The sequence below is a fragment of the Euleptes europaea genome, chromosome 2, assembly GCF_029931775.1.
Source record: "Euleptes europaea isolate rEulEur1 chromosome 2, rEulEur1.hap1, whole genome shotgun sequence".
NCBI classification, from domain to species: Eukaryota; Metazoa; Chordata; class Lepidosauria; order Squamata; family Sphaerodactylidae; genus Euleptes; species Euleptes europaea.
Window position 1 is genome coordinate 74,079,312 of NC_079313.1, and position 20,234 is coordinate 74,099,545.

At 42.7% G+C, this 20,234-nt stretch overlaps 1 protein-coding gene across 1 annotated transcript in view; it reads left to right on the plus strand.

Moving 5' to 3' along the window:
* The window catches only part of TRABD2B (TraB domain containing 2B), a 369,519-nt gene that overhangs the window by 240,030 nt on the left and 109,255 nt on the right, over positions 1–20,234 (plus strand). Inside the window, exon 4 of the mRNA XM_056844781.1 lies at positions 19,278–19,424. Within this exon, the coding sequence (XP_056700759.1) occupies positions 19,278–19,424 (147 nt within the window). The remainder of the gene's footprint in view (positions 1–19,277; positions 19,425–20,234) is intronic.

A 20,234-nucleotide genomic window follows, 5' to 3' on the forward strand; every position in this document is an offset into this window, starting at 1 on the left:
ATGAAATCTGTTCTACTTAGATGAGTCAACTGGGGATCGATAAATGCATATGATAGATCAAGAGCATTATACAGTTTAAAGGCAATGAAAATACATTTCAAGAGAAGTGATACGATTAAACCATGACTATAATCCATGTTTACTATTTATTTTAATTTTGCTGTGTACAAAATCCCTTTTCACCACTTTCTTCTCTCAGAGGCTATTTTCTCAGATAGTGAGTGGTAATATTCTTTGTGACCCCAAGAGGCACATCCAGGAGCGGGCTGGCCATTTAATTTACAGGGAAATTTCCTGGTGGACTACCGCTCTAGAGGGACAGGAGAAAGCAGAGCCAAGCCCCACCAGCTCTTAGCTTGGACATTTCAGTGGCAATGATGATTGATATCAGCTAGGGTTGCCAATTTACTGGCAGAGCCTGGCGTTCCCCTGGTATTACAATTCATTTCTAGACCACAGAGATACATCCCCCTGGAGAAAATGGTAGTTTTGGAGGGCAGGTTCTTTGGCATCACATCCCTGCTGAGCTCTGCCTCCTCCCCAAATTCTGTCTTTCCCAGGCACCACCCTTAAATCTCCAGGAATTTTCCAAGCCAAGTTGCCATTTCTAATGGCAGCTCACCAATACCTCTTCTCACACTGCTGCTAGTTTGTTGGAGGAAACAGTGGTAAACCAATAGCAATCATTGGTACTCCTGGTAGAGTCTGAGTGGAGTCGCCACTGCAGTGCTGGCTTGCTCAGCTTGGCTTGTTCCTTAGAGTTGCCAACCTCCAGGTACTGCAAGTAATTAGAACAGTAGCAGGCTACAAAAAATGAGCAAACTAAGGATAGAATGCACACAGTCGAGGACTGTAGGTATATTGTAACTTAGAAGGACTAAGGTCACAAACAAGGCTAAGCAACGAGGGTTACAAAGCAACGAAAGAACAACGTGAACATTGTACAAAAACAAGAGCAAAAAAAGCAAACAGCCAACAGTGCTAATTTTAACAACGGGAATAGTTCGTGTAATAAGCTTGGCTTGTTGCTGGTCAATTTCATTTTCTTATACAGGCGGAGGAGATGGTAACGCGGCTCCAGATGTTCTCCAGCGTTTTCGCTACAGAAGTAGCTTCATCAGCCTGAACATAAACATGAATATAATATAGTACAATGGCAACCCTAATAAAGAACTACAAAACAATAATGTCATACAATAAAATATATTCTTACCATCTAAAGATTCTAAAGATTCAGTTCCTAGGACAAACGTAAAACTCCCCATAAGGGGTTCCAAACTTAAAGAATCATTCGTTGAAAGACTGTGAGAGTATCTAGCTCATACTGTTAGTATGTTCACCTTCTCCAATGCGGAGAGAGAAAAATTGCTCAAAGCCTTACCTCCGCTAAGCAACACCGAAACTACAGATGTGGTAGACTGTGACAAACTTTACAACTTGTTAAAAAAGAAAGCTCGCATAGAGCTGCATGGCTCTTCCCTAACTGAATATGCACGTACAAATATTATACCCAGAGGTCTCCGAATTCAGAAGAGTCTGGCTTTGTTTTTTGATAAAATTAGCACTGTTGGCTGTTGGCTTTTTTTGCTCTTGTTTTTGTACAACGTTCACGTTGTTCTTTCATTGCTTTGTAACCCTCGTTGCTTAGCCTTGTTTGTGACCTTAGTCCTTCTAAGTTACAATATACCTACAGTCCTCGACTGTGTGCATTCTATCCTTAGTTTGCTCATTTTTTGTAGCCTGCTACTGTTCTAATTACTTGCAATATCCTTTACAGTGGAGTGAGTTGTTTGGCTAACCTCCAGGTACTAGCTGGAGATCTCCTGCTATTACGACTGATCTCCAGCTGATAGAGATCAGTTTACCTGGAGAAAATGGCTGCTTTGGCAATTTGGCTCTATGGCATTGAAATCCCTCCCCAAACTGTGCCCTCCTAAGGCTCCACCTCCAAAATCTCCAGGTATTTCTTTTTTCCATTCTTTATGCTTGAGGACCAACTGGTCATAAGCAAAACAAATTCAGTACATTCCATAACCATAATACAAAAATATAATATCTAAAAAGTACAGTTAAAAAGAGGTATCATTAAAAAACCATAGATAAAATTTTTGCCACAGCGAGGGTTACATTTGGGTCAGTATCAGCCAATAACTTTGCAACTATCTCTTGCTTTAGGGCAGGTCCCCACCTCTGAATGTATATTCTGATCCATTTGTCTCTGGCAAGATCATGCTTTTTACAATCTACAAAAAAATGCCAAACAGTGTCCAAACTCCCTGATCCACAATCACAAAATTGCTTGGAAAAGGGGACCCCTGAAAATCTGCCTGTTAACTCCCCCAATGGCTGTGCATTTAACCTGGCCTTGGAGAAAAGCACCCTGTACACCCAGGTATTTCTCAATCTGCAGCTGGCAACCCTATTGCTCCTGGGCCATTTTAACTTCCCAGTCTGTCCCTGGGGTTGCTATAACTCACAACTGCAGTCTCTGAGCTGGAAGCCCTGCCTTGTTATCCAAATTTGGGGTGGCTGTTTCTTCATAGTCTAATTTGTATATGTTCAGACACATACCGTATTTTTCCATGTATAAGACGATGGTTTTCTCTTTAAAAATTTGGTCCAAAATTGGGGGTCATCTTATACACTGAAGCCCGGTTCGAAGACGTTGCTGCTGGCCTCGCCCGTCAGCTGTCGGGCGGGGTGGGCGGTGACCGGTTTGAATGCCGGATGCCGGCTGGCCAGGGCGACCGGCCTCTTGCTCGCTCTCTTCCCTGCCCGTCAGCTGTCAGGCGGGGTGGGCTGTGACTGGTTTGAATGCCGGATGCCGTCAGCTATCAGGCGGGGAAGAGAGCAAGCAGCAAAAGAGGCACTGGAGTAACTGATGCCGTGTTAATCCTCAAATATGTGCATGCAAGGCTTTCTGCAGTCTACACATATTTCTAAATTTTTGTATTTCTCAAAGAGGAACATGCAGGAAAGGAACTGGAAAATTTAAGCAAATCAGCTTGGACTGCACGGCAACAATAAAAGTTACCGTATTTTTCTGTGTATAAGACGACCCCTATTGTTGGGTGGGGTGGGTGGTGACTGGTTTGAACGCCAGATGCCGGCTGGCCAGGGCCACCGGCCTCTTGCTCTCTCTATTCCCCGTCAGCTGTCAGACAGGGAAGAGAGCGAGCAAGAGGCCCGTCACCCTGGCCAGCCGGCGGCAAGCCCCTATTGTCGGGCGGAGTGGGAGGAGACCGGTTTGAACACCGGCCAGCCGGGGCCACTGGCCTCTTGCTTGCTCTCTTCCCTGCCCGTCAGCTGTCAGGCAGGGAAGAAAGCAAGCCACAGAAGAGGCCAGTCGCCCTGGCCAGTCGGTGTCCAGTGTTCAGACCGGTCACTGCCTAACCTGCCCAACAATAGGGTTTGTCTTATACATGGGGGCACCTTATACACAGAAAAATACGGTAATTTTTATTGTTGCCATGTAGTCAAAGCTGATTTGGTTAAATTTTCCAGTTCCTTTCCTGCATGTTCCTTTTTGAGAAATACAAAAATTTAGAAATATGTGTAGACTGCAGAAAGCCTTACATGCATATATTTTAGGATTAACACAGCATCCGTTACTCCAGTGCCATTCTATTAATATTACACTGATGACCATAAAAATAGAGAGAGAGAGAGGGGGGGGAGGGGGAGAGGGGGAGAGAGAGAGAGAAGATATCTACCCTTTGCAGCATCATAAATTTATTTGATCAGATCCACCAAAGCAACTCCAAAGCAACACCATTAATAGTTTTCTTTGAAAGGGACATCTAAGTTAGTCTTCTGCAACTAAAATAATAGTTTCACAAGCTACGGTACAAACCCATATAATCAGATAAATTTTTCCCCCAGTTGTTTCTTGGCATATCACCTCCTAATGTTGTGATTCTCATTTTGTTTAAAGGGAGTACATTAAACTAAGAGTCAGGCAAACTGTGTGCGTATTTGCTTAGAAAAAAAGTGTGATTAGCGTTTTGGCCGTTATGTAGTCAGTGCCTTCAATGACACTGAACCCTATTTTGATATTTTAAGTTGGTAAATTACTTTTGAACGGATCTGTCTACTATCAAATCTGGTTTCCCAAACATTGCCATCTAATTAACTTTTAGGAATGCTTCCTTTTCTCCTATAGATAAACAAAAACTAACATGCAAGAAGAAAAAGTAAAGAAGCCAGATGACACTAAACAGTTTGGTTTAATTAAAAGCTGTGTTTGTAGTGTACGTGTGTTGGGGGCGGGTGGGTTCTGAAGCAGTTTCTGGATACTTGGTTGCAAAATCTGGTCACACATAAAAGAAATTTAAATCAGTAGCATAAATAACTCCATGTGGACTTTCTGAATACGGTGTATTTTAAACCATTGTGTAAACAACAGTTTACTGTTTTCTTTGTGAGCCATACTGTTGAATTTATCCTGTTTGAAATTCCTAGTTAGAGGTATGCATGAGGATATTTCCTGTCCAAAAACCATTTTTGAAATTTCCTTTTTTGTTTCAGATAGGAAATGCCCGAAATAAAACAAAGAGTTCCTGATATTTCAAGATTTCCAAAACTGATATCCCCAAATTTCTGAAATATTGAGTATTTTCCCCATTATTTCCTATGGGGAAATAAACTTGGCTTTCTGGAACCTCTATTTTTTTTTAACCAAATAGCATTACCATTTCCAGGAACCTATTCCTCTCACTATACTTATGACCTGCAAAGTTTCAAGGGAATTGGAGAAAGTTTGGTTTTACGAAGTTGGTGATGGCTGCCAACTTGGAAGGCTTTAAGAGAGGAGTGGACATGTTCATGGAGGAGAGGAGTATTCATGGCTACTAGTTAAAATGGCTACTAGTAATGATGCATAACTATTCTCTCCAGGATCAGAGGATCATGCCTATTATCATAGAATCATAGAGTTGGAAGGTACCACCAGGGTCATCTAGTCCAACCCCCTGCACAATGCTGGAAATTATCAACTACCTCCCCCCACATCCCCAGTGACCCCAACCCTCCCCCTGCCATGCAGGATCCCACAATCAAAGCACTCCTGACAGATGGCCATCTAGCCTCTGCTTAAAGACCTCCAAAGACGGAGACTCCACCACCCGCCGAGGGAGCACATTCCACCATATTAGGTGCTGTGGGACACAGGCAGGTTGGTGCTGCTGCAGTCGTCTTGTTTGTGGGCTTCCTAGAGGAACCTGGTTGGCCACTGTGTGAATAGGCTGTTGGACTTGATGGGCCTTGGTCTGATCCAGCATGGCTTTTCTTATGTTCTTATGTTAAGACATCCTCAACCATTAGGGTTGCCAGGTCCCTCTTCGCTACTGGTGGGAGCTTTTTGGGGCAGAGCCTGAGGGGGCAGGGTTTAGGGAGGGTAGGGATTTAAATGCCATAGAGCCCAATTGCCAAAGTGGCCATTTTCTCCAGGTGAACTGAGCTCTATTGGCTGGAGATCAGTTGTAATAGCAGATCTCCAGCTAGTAGCTGGAGGTTGGCAACCCTACCAACCATCCTTGTCTTCATTGCTTTATGGGAAAAAATACCATGTTTCCTCCCAGTCAATTGAACCCTTCACCCAATTGCTGTTAAAACTGGAAGAGATCTAGTCTTTCCTTTCTACTAAAGACCCTTCCCCATTAAAAACAAACAAACGAAAAAGCGGTCCTACTCCAGGGGATACCACTCCAGGGCATCAATAGGATGCTCCAAGCAGCCTTCCTTTCCACAGACAAAAATTAGGGCTGCTGTTAATGCTAACAGCCTGGTCAGGCAGGAAGATTAACTTTTACATTTCCAGAAGTTACAGGTAGCCATATCAGTCCAAAGCAAAATCCACAAACAAAATTACACAAAACAGTGCAAATGTTTGGGTTCTCTTGAACTTTTCAGCAGGCTGGATGTTTGCTATTAACCTCCACCCCCCCACACACCCCAAAAAGGGAGAAAGAAAAGTCCATGGTTTTGCATCTTTCTCCTTCAAATACTTATGGTGTTTGTCTTGTACTAAAAATGGATATTATGAGCTGATGAAATATATATTACTGTGTTCAATTTTTGGTAGCATTGCTAAGCAATGATTTTATTTAATACCTTCTTATTTGCCCTTTCCCCAAGGGGTATAGGGTAGCATAAGTTCTCCATTCCTCCATTTTATTATCACAACAACATTGCTAGACTGAGAGGGTGCTTGGCCCAAGATTTCCCAGTGAACTGTATGGCAGAAGGGAATTTGAATCTGGCCACCCCATTTCTAGTCCAGTGTTCTAGCCGACATATTGACCTCCCACTACACTACACCTACCACTTTCCTACTATGTTTTGAAATCTGATTAAGTAGGTTGCTACTTACAAAATTCATGTCACTTTACTTATAGCCACTCCTGAAAAACAAAAGATCTTTAAATTAGAAAATGTTAATTTTTAACAGGATTATTTTTTTCTTAGTCAACAGATAATTTGATGAGAATGAGTATCCTCCTTTACTAATAGGAGAGTATAATTTTTTCTTTTATTAAACAGATTTATGGGTTTTTCATTTTACCTGGCAGAAATCCCTAGCTTTGAACCTAAATAAAATGGCAGGCTTGCTCCCAGTATAGTCATTGGAGGGGGGCATAGTTTAGAAATGACCTGAGATGGAACTTGAATAAAACCAAAAGAAAACAAGATATGCTTACAAGGTCATATAGAATTTGTTCTGCAGAATAACTGCATATATTTGTGGGTCAAGCTGCATATATTTGCGGGTCAAGCTACCTAGAAGGTTTGTTGAATAGCCTTGTTTTTAATGGTAGAGAGGAAAAATGGATCTTATTAACTGAACTCTCCAACTGAGTACTTATCAGTGAGCTCTCTTTAATTTTTACTGATATCAAAGGGCATGGTAATAAACATTCTGTAAAATGTTTACTTGTGTTACTCCTAATGAAATACAAAATGGTATTGCTAAGATATTGATCCATCTGACCTGTTTAGAAGCAAAGGGCTCTTACCCACCCTTATGAGTTGATTCAAATCTCTGCTTAACCATAAATTTATTGGTACAATTCACTCAGCCTCAGCTCCCTGTTGGTAATATAAATGCAATAAGCACTCTAATAAAGATGTTGCAAGGACAGTGCATGTGATTTTATGTGTTGATCATACTGGGGAAATGATATATTGATTATGATTATGAATCAGTGAGGAACAAAGCATTTGTTCACATCCCAGATATTACCTGCAAAGAACCCTGTGATTATTCTGTACCACTGAATCATAATCATCAAATTTAAGTATAACCAAGCAGGATTGGTCATAGAAACTCATCAGTAGAGGGAATCAATAACCTCTTATAATGTGTGAACTCTGCAGGTTAATAGATATGAGATTCCTTGAACCATGAAGCATAATGTGTGAACAAGGAGTCTATTTGTCATAAGTAGATTGAGTCTTGTATATTTTTGAAGTAATAGGAACTCAGTCCCTTTCTGACCTAAACTGTTTGGACCAGCTTGTGTGGGCAAAATACTTTGACCTGGCTGTGACCTTCAGATGGTTACCTCCAGAGGTATTCCAGTGTGTTGAGAAGGGCTGCTTTGGTTTATTTCCTAGGCAGCACTTTGTAGAAAGTGGAATGAGAACTTGAGACACTAAGGAAATTTAGAGATCCTAAACTGTTTTATGACTGGGTTGCACTTTACTCAAAAGGATTTACTACTTAACAAACATGCATAGGATCAGACTGCAAGGCATCTTTGTTTACACTTCCCTCCATAACTACTGGAACTATCTGTTTTTCTCTTCTGCACGAATCGCATTACGAACTGGTTTAGACAAACACAGTAGAGCATAAATCAATGAAGAAAACGTGTTTGTTGTAGAATTGTTTTTGTTGTTGCCTACAAATTAGTAATTGTTTTGTGGTCAGAGAACCCTGTTGTCTAACCTCAAAAGTATTTCTATGACCCCTTTAGAAATTTCATACCAATTTGGCTAATAGAAACAAGAAACAGTGAGTTTGGAGTCTATTATCAAGGGAATGTTCAAGTCCCTTTTAGGGTTTCTCCACAGACTTTTCCTGTCAAGGCTTTGGAATGCGCAGAAATGAGGAACGTCTGTGCCTTTCGCTTTTCAAGACAATTCCCCCCCCCCACTGGTGTTAAGGATAGTTAGTCATTCCTCTGAACATACTCTTGTTTGGGTTATTCATTGAGTAACAGAAATAAGCGACCTCTTTTGACAGTCCTGAAGTCTCTTAGTCCAGGGCTATTCCTAATTCCATTTGGTAGCATTATCCTTAGCTTGCAATCATCCATACCCTTGCTTAACAAGGTGTCTTATTCCTTAATGTCACTGTGGATGTTTGCCAGAGTTTAGAATTGGAATCCATCCTGTGAACACTTGATGGCTTTTCAATTGTTTTTAAACCGTATGTTCTAGAGAAAACATATATTCCAGAGCAAAATTTTTATGTAAAATTATCATAAAAGAATCTTAGGTACCTAGGAGGAGCCATAGAGCATCTTCAAAGATAGGGAATCATAGGTTTCCTGGGGTGCTAGGTAAGGAGAGTTTGTCTGGGCATCTGCAGAAAGCTTGGAATTGGAGTAAAATTAGATGAGAGAAAATTTAACAAAGCGGATATTGGGGATACATGTTAAAAGCTTGAATATTGTAGTGCCACTGTGGTCTCACAAGTGCTTTCATACACAAAACAGGCAGTTGGGCAGGTACAGAGAAAGAAGTGGCAAGGATTTAAATGGCTGAATGTAGAGATTTATGGGGTTAGACATGTGTGTCTGTGTCTCACCCACTTTCAATATTGCTAGGGAGAGGAGGGGGAAGAGAGGGGGAGAGGAGGAGAAAGAAAAAGAAAAAAAGTGTTTAAAAGGGGGGAAAACATCTGAATGAATGACAACTGTATATGGATTTATTTCCTAATATCTGGAAACTATTTATAGAAAATTATGTTTAGATTTATACTATTATTATTATGTTGTTGTTGTTACACATTTCTTTTTTCTGTTTCTTTTATTTACCAAAAAAATAAAATATTTAAAAGGAAAAAAATACAGCTATTCAGGTGTTGAAATGTATCTTCTGAGCAAAAATTGGGTTCTGATTAAGTACTCAATTTTGCAGTCCATATGCATCTTGGTGCTCTATGTGTTTATGTGTTTCGTTTAAAAAATCTTAGGAAGCACAGATAGAATTGTGGATTCATTCCCTCTCTCCCATTTAACCTTCAGCTCTCTCAAAGAGCAGTGCGCAGTAACCCAGCTCAAATCCCATGGTTTCACATTGTTAGCACAAACATTTTATTCCGAGCTTCACAACCAATAGCTCTGTAGGATACATAGTGGTTAAAGTGAGTTCTTTGGTCAGATTCAAACCATTTTATTAAACTGGTTAATTAGCAATTTGAAAGGGAAAAATCAAGGTCTTAAGGTCTCCTCGGGTCAATGCCAAACCACAGCCTATTAACTACTCCTGCCTTTCAGCAGCAATAATGATGAGGTTTTGAGAACATATGGAAACAACTAGGCAAAAGGCTTTTATGAGGAACTTTAACTGGGGGCACGATTTTGCAGACAGAAATTCTAGCAGATGATTTCATGGTTTTCCTTTCTTAACTGTCCCTTTAAAGAAACTAAACTCTTTCTTCATTGTGGGATGTCAGGCAGGTTTTCTCTCTCACATGGGAGAGTCTTTTAAGTAGCTGCTCCTGGACCTGTTTTAGGGAGTTTGTTTCCCTGACACTGACCTCATCTATGGGGCTTTTGCAGCTCATCAACCCCAACCATAGCATTACAGTCAGTTAGGGATCATGAGGGAAAACCAGCCTCCTTCAGGAAGCTAATGGAATTATTGGATTTATGCAAACACATAAACTGCCTTTCATTCTGCTTCGTATGTGGTGAGGTTTTGTATTTGACCCAAGAATGAATTTAGGATATTTTTCCTCATCTCTAGAGGAAGCCTAAATCCCACCTGTTTTATTTGCCTTCCTCATATAACTTCAACATGCTGCCTGTATGCTCAGAACTCCTCAGGTTCAGTTCTCCAAGGCAGGTTCTTCTAATATTTTTCCTTTTTACACACCCTCCCATCCACTAGCTATTTTCTCTTGCTTATGAGTGACTTTTTAGCAACCCAGTTCTACGTTTTCCTGCTTTGTACAGAGTACATTTTTTAAGTCTCATGGCTTTTGCCCAAGCAGCCTTGGGAAGGGAGGCTGGGGAGCCCCAAACCTGAAGTATTTCCCTGAGCTTTGAAGCAGAAGTCATAACACTTAAAATAGATTGAACTTATGTAGCTGGAGCCCCACCCACACTCTTTTATTGTACCCTAAGGCTGATAATATCCTGGTGGGGCCTGGTGATTTCCTAGAATTACAACTAGGCTTGCTATTTTCCCTCTGGGGGTGATAGATCTTCTACCCACAGCTCCCATTTCTTGCGGATAGTCTAGCAATCAGAGGTAGATGGCATTGTGTCACTTCCAGGGAAAATCCAGAAGTGGCTTTACGTTGCTGTAGAAATTATGGTTTTACCATACAGGAATCACCAGAAACTCTGTGGTTTTCTCCACAGACTACAGAGATCAGTTTTTCCTGGAGAAAAATAACTGTTTTCGAAGGTGGACTCTATCGCATTATTCCCCATTGAGGTCCCTCCCCTCCCCAGGCTCCACTCCCAAATCTCCAGGAATTTCCCAACATGGAGTTGGCAACCCTTTGCTACCCCCATGTAAATTTATTAAGAATCAAGTCCCCTTAGGTTTGAAATAACTGGTTCCCAAGAATGCAGAACTGCAACCTTATGCTGAGATATGGAGCAGCTCAAACAACCACAGTCATTATAACATGGAGTGCTACGTGAGAGGGCTTGATGGTGGTGTCATCTTATTAGGAGGTGGCCACTTTACAAAAATACCATATTTTAGATTCTAGCCGTGAATGCTTAGTTGTCTCTCTTAAGGATAGACTTGTTGTGTCAAGCAACTAAGTACAAGATATATTATAGGTTCATTGTGTAACGTAAACAGGTACAACAACTGCTGCATCACTCAGTACAATAGACAAGGCCCATACCAAACCTTACCCCTCCTAATTCCTCTGCCTTGTTGGTTGTTATAGCCACTACTCTATCTAAGAGCGCAACAAGACTATAACTTCCTTCACAGCAAGCATCAGGAAGGTGAACCAGCTTCCTTGCTGCAGTCTTAGGACAGCTTTCTGATGTTGGTTGGAAAGGATACTTTCAATTGCCAATGGTGGGGTTCCATATTGTACAAAATATGTGGTTAGGTTTCTTATAAATTGCGATATTTTGATACAATGAAAAACTGCTTCCTACTACAGACAGTTGTGGGGGTATTGATAATATTCTAATTTTTGTAATTACCGATGAGGTGTAAAGGGCTCATTTCAAACAAGATACATTTTTTTCAGAAAGTACGTAGACAATTTAAATTATGGTAGTTGCTTCCATTCTGGGATGGGAACAAAAAAGCTAAAGGTTGAACAAAATTTACTGTGGATTTCTTAAACGTCTTGGAGAAACAACAAATAATTTATTGTCAGAAGTGCTTGCTGGGCATTCTGTTGATTTTTATGGGTATGTTGAAAGGTAAGTTTGAAAATCAACCATTAAAACAGAATAATCCTTTGCTCAGATATGGGCAGCCCTTTCCTGATGTGGGGGGTAGATCTGCAGTGACTGCGAGTGGCGCAGCCATGCTGCCGCCTCAGAGGTTTCCTGCCTGCCATGAAGGAAAAAGGCTTTTTGGGAGGAAAAAGAGGGAGAAAGGGAAAATGCCCCATTGCACACAGTGAGACTGTATCACTGAAAAAGGTAGTGCAGCCTTGCCGCAGCTCAAGGGGGCATTCCCAGGGTGAAAGGGGTTAGGAAGCAGACTAACATCAACTCTGCCCCTTAGAATGCCCCAGGAACACCTCCCTTTCAATGCCAATGTGGCCTGTTGCTTCTGGGATTTAAGTCCCTGCACAGTGGCTGCAGCAGTGGAGGCCCACGCTAATCCAAGGTGCCTAAGCGCCAGCATGTGTGCCACCTGACTTGGAATGGTGTAAATGCCCATTATCTTGGGTTAAGCAGGCACTTACGCCGGCACTGGGTCAAGTCGGTGCCTATGGAGCTCCCCCCCGCTCAGTAATGTGCTCTTTGTTTTGTACCTTAAGCATTTATGAACTTTTTATTACCGTATATACTCGCGTATAAGCCGAGTTTTTCAGCCCCAAAAATGGGCTGAAAAAGCCGGCCTTGGCTTATACGCGGGTCAATACGGGGGAGGGAGGGAGGAGGGAGGGGGAAACTTACCGCCGCCGCCGGGCCCGTGCCGCTTCCTGCCGCAGGGAGCGGCCTGGGGCAGCCTCCTGCAGCTGCAGGATGGCTGCCCCGGCCCCCCCGGCCCCCGCCGCCATTTTTCCCGGGCGGGAGGGGCCTTGGGCAGCCTCCTGCAGCCGCAGGAAGGCTGCCCCAGCCCTTCCTGCCCCCCCACCATTTTTTTCAGGCGGGAGGGGCCATGGGAAGCCTCCTGCAGCCGCAGGAAGGCTGCCCCGGCCCCCGCCGCCATTTTTCCTGGGCGGGAGGGGCCTTGGGCAGCCTCCTGCAGCCACAGGATGGCTGCCCAAGGCCCCCCGGCCCCCGCCGCCATTTTTCCCGGGCGGGAGGGGCCTTGGGCAGCCTCCTGCAGCCGCAGGATGGCTGCCCAAGGCCCCCCGCCCCCCGCTGCCATTTTTCGGGCGGGAGGGGCCTTGGGCAGCCTCCTGCAGCCGCAGGAAGGCTGCCCCGGCCCTTCCCGCCCCCCCCGCCATTTTTTCCAGGCGGGAGGGGCCTTGGGCAGCCTCCTCCACTGCAGGATGGCTGCCCAAGGCTCCCCCGCCCCCCGCCGCCATTTTTTTCGGGCAGGAGGGGCCTTGGGCAGCCTCCTGCAGCCGCAGAAAGGCTGCTCCGGGTCCCCCTGGGCCTCGCCGCCGCTTCCTCCCGCCGGGAGCGGCCTTGGGCAGCCTCCTGCAGCCGCAGGAAGGCTGCCCAGGCCCCCCCGGGCCGCGCCGCCGCCGGACCCTTGCCGCTGGAGAGCCCTGTCAGGTAAGCCTGCGGGGGGGGGAGGGGTTATAAGCGGACCCTCGGCTTATACGCGGGTGCCTAATTTTCCCCCATTTTTGGGGAGAAATTAGGCACCTCGGCTTATACGCGGGTCAGCTTATACATGGGTATATACGGTACACTGAACATTTTGTTTTCATTTAGTAAATGCTGACTAAGGCAGGGCTTGGTTGTTCCTCAGCCAGGTCGCAAACTACATATTCAGTAAACACATTTCAGGATTGTAATTTGGCTCACTAAAATGTCTCTGCAAAAAATCTGAACAATCAGAAGTGATAATAATTTATTGTAAGTTATAATAATGGAAAGGGTAAGGGGGAAGTCCATCTATGAAGAACTAACAATCGATCCTCTAAAATTGTACCTGGCAAAATGGAAATGAAGAAAATCCTGTGTAAGTCTTTAAAGGTGATTAAGGGAAAGAATGAATTGGGGCAGGCAGGAGAATGGCTGTACTTAAAAGTCTGTCGTGGTTTCTGCTCTTCAGCTAAAGAAAGTACGTTCAGAACTTTTTGATCTGGAGTTGTAGCAGGTTCACATGATTCCTTGGAACAGGTGGCATTCTTAGTAGCCGAATGTTACTTTCCTTGAACTAAGCATGAACCAAATCCAACAAAGAATTGGCTTTTATTGAAAAGTCACAGAACAAAGCCCATGTTCATGTATGCACCTTTTATGCCCCTTAACTGGAAAAGGTGGTAATTCTGTCTGAGGTGCTATGCTCTATGAATGCATTTTGATCAAGTCCAAATCCCAAATCTCATTATAATTAAAAGGCCAAACCAGAAAAGGCAGCAGTTCACAATCCATTTAACTATAAAGCAGTCCTGTTGGATTTATTGGAACTGTTCTAAAGTGAGTGGGTTGTGGATTGCAGCCAAAACAAGTTTTCCTCCTGACCTTTTATTTAAAGGGCTGTTCAAAAGCAGTGCCATTTTTTTTCCACAGGTGCATGAACTATTATTTCATACAATCCCTTTGACAATACTTGTCTATTTTTCTGATAAAAAATAAAAACCAAGTAATGTCTTTTATTACAACCAACCAAACTAACACAAAACAGTATGGAAGCTTTAAAGTTCTCCAGAACTTTTCATCAGGCTGGATGCTTTCAAACAAGAGAAGGGGAGAGGGAAGAAAAAAATATCTAGCCCGTGAACTTAAGGCCTTTTGTAAAATGTTGCTCAGGTATTCAGATTTAAAATGGTGCTGGTGTCAATTTGCATTCTTGGCCTTCTGGAAGGAAGCAGCAAGAAATGGAAATATTCAGTTGAAAACACACAGGCCAGTAGTTCACCAAGTTTCTTCCAAGCACCAAACAGAACACACAGTACTTTAAAAGTCCAAGAAAAGTATAAAATAAAATTTAAAAACTGATGGTCAGGTTGATGGCATGACACCACTTACAGAAAATTTTCACCATAGAGTTTCTGGTGATACTGGTATGGCATGACATCATTTCCAGATTTTCTTAGAAATGATGTTGCAAGGTCACTATCACTGCCAGATGCCCCCATGTCCCCCACCCCCAGGCTTCAGCTTGTTTATGTGATTTCATTACCTGGTTCACCATCTAAAAACAATGGTGAGTGCATAAAATTACTTATAGTTGCATCCTTCCTTTCCTCCAGTGCATTCATGGTGTTAACTTTAGCATCACCCTGAGAAGCAGACAGATTACATTAAGAGTGCTGTGGCTAGGCTCACCCAGGGCATTTAGTGTCTCAGCTAGGGTTGTGCATATCGATATACCCAAACCAAAAATAAACCAGAAATTAGCCATTTCAGCAATATTTGGGTTTTGGGTCGACCAAATACCAAAACCTGGGAATCCGCCTGAAGCTGAATAGGTGATTCCCAATTCTGTTGTTCGGCTTTTTCGGGTTTCGGCTATTTGCCTTTGCTCAGTTGCACAGCTCTGCGCTTTCTCCCATTTTTCTATCTTTAACTGGTTTTGTTAGGGCCCCCTAGTTGGGGCCCTTTTCAGGTAGGGGTCATGTAATCAGAACTAACTTGGTCTGAACAAATTATCCATCACCATTCAGTGGAGTGATCTAGATCAGGATAGGCAGGATGGTGCTGCTGCACTCGTCTTGTTTGTGGCTTCCTAAAGGCACCTGGTTGGCCACTGTGTGAACAGACTGCTGGACTTGATGGGCCTTGGTCTGATCCAGCAGGGCCTTTCTTATGTTCTTATAGTCTGGAGGCAGAAGGGTCATTTAAAATACAGGGCTCACCCAGTCCCATCTAGAGGGATATATCCTCCAACTAAAAAGCACCAGCTCCATCAGCTGCTGAACAGGCTTCGTTCTGAAGAAGACTGCTCACCCACGCAGATGAGCAATCTCCTTCACAAGAGCTGCCTTAGTCATGACTTCGGCTCGATACATTATCACCCCCCCCCCCGAAAACCTGCTCTCAAACTGAAGGTCGCTCCGAGTAGAGGCTTTGTTTCCCCGCACCATGACCATCTCTTGAAATCAGATTTTTGATGACTATAATAAAGGACTGTTCACAGGATGTCCTTTGCCACCAAAAGAAATGTTTTCTGTGCCTTATTTTTCTTGCATTTAAGCCTTTTCCCTCAGTTTGAAAGCTAATTTGCATGGACATCATGCTGTGCACCCCAGATACGAAGGGAGCCCCCAGACTTTGGGCAAAAACACATGGTCACTTTATCCTCCTTTAATCCCTGTTTTAGCCAGGATCGAACACACATTAGGTGAAACGCATGCATTCGATCCAGGCTGAATCCTTGCTGAAACAGAGATTAAAGGAGGATAAAGCAACCATGCGTTTTTGCCCTTTGAGGCGCCAGGCTGCCAATCGGCTCTTTCTGCCAGTCCTCGGCAACGTTGAACTTCTGAACCTGAAAACCGATGGATAGTTCGGCTTGCAAATGCCTGGAGGAAGATGGATGACCCCTTTGCGGCCCCATAAAATGGGATCCCCTGTCCCAATGTTCACCAAACTTTGCTGACTGTCTAAGGAGAGTCCCTTGCAGCTACAAATTTGGTGACTCTACCTCCAAAAAGGCCCCCACAGGAGCTTCAGGAAAAATCCCCATAGACTATAATGGAGCCAATTTTTTTTCTGTAAACCCAGAAATAAAGCCAAAATACCTTTTTACTGGTATGGGTATTTGGCTTATTCCAGGTTTTCTGAAAAAAATCAGGCCGAATAAACCCAAACCCAAAATGTTGATTTTTTTTGTTTGCACAACCCTAGTCTCAGCAAGGAGTTTCCATAACTAGACCTAATGCTTTAAGCCATGATAGTGATTAGTATTTAAATGGTGCTGAACGAGACCAAAAACCAGGGAGGGGGGAATCTCTGTGTTAAATCCTATCAGCCTTTTTGCTGGTGCACAAGGGAGAAGGGGTATATCTTGCTTGATTCCCCTGCTCATTGCAGCCCTGTGCTGCTTGGCTTTTTATCCATGTAGGTTCCCAAGTCTCCAATCCCTCCTGCCTCTGGTGGCAACACAAAAGCTGGTAGGATCCAATGAGATATATCTTTGGTTAGAAGGGGAAAAAAATCTCAAAAATAAGGAAAACATATGCACTGATTCTGACATCCATACGTTGCCAACCTCCAGTTGGGCCCTGAAGAACTCCTTGAATTACAACAGATCTCCAGACTACAGAAATCAGTTCTCCCCAGGTTGCAATCTATACCATCACACCCCTGCTGAGCTTATTCCTCTCCCCAAACCACTCCTTTCCCAGACTTCACACCCAAATCTCCAGGAATTTCCCAACCCAGAGCTGACAATCCCTTACCAATGTAGGATTATTTTCCAACTTCCAAGATGTGTAATTTTTAAATTCAACCCCAAATTCTATTTTATCTAGGCTTTCTCTTAGGTTGGAATTTGTGCACTTTTCTAGAAATCTAATTACCCCTTTAAAACGAGACCAGTTTAAAATTGAAGACAAATATGGTTTCACAGTAGAAGTGCAGAGAATGTTGGCCAGAAATTGAAATGTGGCAGCTCTGTAGCAAAAATTCTCCTAGGTGTATTTAAGGGCAGATTGTGGAAATACAGTTTGAATTTTCCACTGCAGGAAGTTCAGTGTGCTGAAAAGATTGGTGGTTCAGCAGCTAAATGGATCAATTCATCTCTCTGCAAGTTCTTTTTCTCAAAAGTCCAAAACATTCCCCGCGTGTTCCAGCCTAGGCTTCAGCATCTTCTATGACCCATAAAATGTGAGATTAGCATCTCGCTAATTTAAACAGGCTGCAAGAGGCATGGGTTTAAAGGATTTCTTACCTTTTGAGGCTTATAGGCTGGGGAGGAAACAGCTCATCCATGGATTTCCTGTGGATTCTGAATATAGGACTAATAAAAAAAATATAAGCTTAGAAAAATGTTGATTGGAAAAAAAGGATCTAGAATGCTTACAGTAAAATAGTTATATTTCTGACACTGTTACCTACACTTTTGGAGTATACCCCTTTCACTCAGAATCTGTTCAAATACTCTCTGGATGCAAGGTCACTGTGTAGAAAACACATGTGGTGAGCCAGTCATGTATACCCACTATTACGTCCATTTCTTGGGATCATCCAGAAATTTCCCCTTACCTCACCAGATTTTTTATTTCATATTTTTCTTTCATATCTCAAGCAAGTAAAAAGTAATATTTTATATCAATATCAATATTATTATATTATATAAATGTTAAGGTTGTTGATCTACTATCTATGGAATTATTTCGAGTCACTGTCAATCACAAGAGATTTGGCTGTAGTGGCAAGGAAATCTCTTGAATATGTGCCCTTCCCTTCACACATGTGATTCAGAAGTTCATGGGGCTGCTACACACTGATAGGGTTGGCAACCTCCAGGTACCAGCTGGAGATCTCCTGCTATTACAGCTGATCTCCAATTGATAGAGATCAGTTCACCTGGAGAAAATGGCCGCTTTGGTAATTGGACTCTATGGCATTGAAGTCCCTCCCCTCCCCAAACCCAGCCCTCCTCAGGCTCTGCACCAAAAATCTCCAGTTATTTCCCAACCCAGAGTTGGCAACCCTAACTGAGAGTGAAACTGAAAGAGAAGTGGTGAGCATCTCTAAATGGCTGCCAATCTCTCAATAGCACTAATTTATTAAAAAGTGATGTGGTTTTAAAGCAGTGTTTAACAGTCATTTTGATCATGAAGACTGGTGTTAGAAATGGGCAGAAGAAATTCTGTCTTGCTTACTTTGCATAATGATAGAGGTTCAAATTTTATTTGCAAAACATCATTTTCATTATAACATATGAGGGGCAGTTGAGTGGGGTATTAATGAATTAAATCTAAGGACAAACTTGCTGGTATTGTCCTTTAAAGCCTATAAAGTTTGTGGCCAGCATTTCTGGAGGGCAGCCTACTCCCATATGAACCTAACCACACCATCATCCTCATCCTCATCCTTCCTTTATTGGCATAAACCATCCACACCTTGCTTTGGGTGTCACTGCCATCTGAGGCTAGATGGGTGGCAACCCAAGAAATGGCCTTTTCAGGTCATGGTGCCAAAATGTTTGGAACTCCCTCCCCAGGAATATTTGCCAGTCTCCTTTTAGCATTATCTTCCACCAGCAAGTGAATACTTTTTATGTTTGGTTTGTTGTTTCCCCCATTAACTGTTATTGGCCATCTTCCCTGGCTCTGTTATGTGTGTTTGTGTTTATATGTTTTATTGAAATTATAATTAATTTATCTATACTTTATTTTAGATATTGTTCTACTGTCTCAAATGTTGTATGTTGAAATGTTTTGATGTTCGCCACCTTGGGGACCTTATTTGAATGGAAAGGCAGCATATAAATGTTTTAAAGAAATAAAGAAATTTGGCCAGTATGGGCTGCGTCAAAGAAATAATGTGCTTGTGTGCTTATAAATCAAAATAAATGAATCTGATCCTAACCAATCCTAACCTCTGTCCAAAACAACATTGTGAATTTTCACTCTATAAAATAACAGGCAAGCCAGCTAGTGAGATAGAAATCAACCCTGGCAAAGTGGAGATGACATATTTGTTCATGCTATCCTTCCAAGTTTCTCCCCACACTAGTTTATCTAGTCATTCATGTATTTTACACCTGACTTTACAGTGTATTTATTTAACCCATATTTATTTTCAATGTCTATACAGGTGCTGTTTGCTTTGAACCAAACGTTACTACAGCATGAAAGTCTTCGAGCGGGCAGCTTGCAGGCCCCTTACACCACTGAAGATCTTATCAAGCACTACAACTGTGGAGACCTCAATGCTGTCATATTCAATCATGATACTTCACAGGTATGTTATCTAATGGCCACACATATTTTGGGACTTCTGGCCAAAGATCTGGCTGCTTAGTACCCTAGTTCACAGTCTAGATGAGGCAGCAATAGCAACAAAGTAAAGCATTAGAAGAACTCTGGCAGCAAGGAAGCAGAGCAAAGCAAGTGTGGTCAGAGTAGGGTTGTCAACTCCAGAATTTTTTTAAATTAAATTCAAGTTTAAGGTTTTGTATTATTAATACTAAACAACTAAAATATATATTGAAAGGAAAACAGCAGCAATATACTAACAACAGTACAAAACCCATGTACAGTGAGGGGGAAAAGTATTTGATCCCCTGCTAAATTTGCCCGTTTGCCCTCTGACAAAGAAATTACCAGTCCATAATTTTAATGGTAGGTTTATTGTAGCTGTGAGAGACAGAATACCAACAGGAAAAACCCCAGAAACCCAGAAGACAAAAGTCAGAGATTGATGTGCATTATAATGAGTGAAATAAGTATTTGATCCCCTATCAACCAGCCAGATTAGGGTTAGGGTTAGGGTTCTGCTGTCGACAGAAGCAATCAATCCATCAGATTCCAAACTAGCCACCATGACCAAGACCAAAGAGCTGTCCAAGGATATCAGGGACAAGATTGTAGACCTGCACAAGGCTGGCCTGGGCTACAAGACTATTGCCAAGCAGCTTGGTGAGAAGGTGACAACCCTAACTGTCAACCTCCCTTGGTCTGGGGCTCCATGCAAGATCTCATCTCGTGGAGTTGCAATGATCATGAGAACGGTGATGAAGCAGCCCAGAACTACATGGGGGGAACTTGTCAA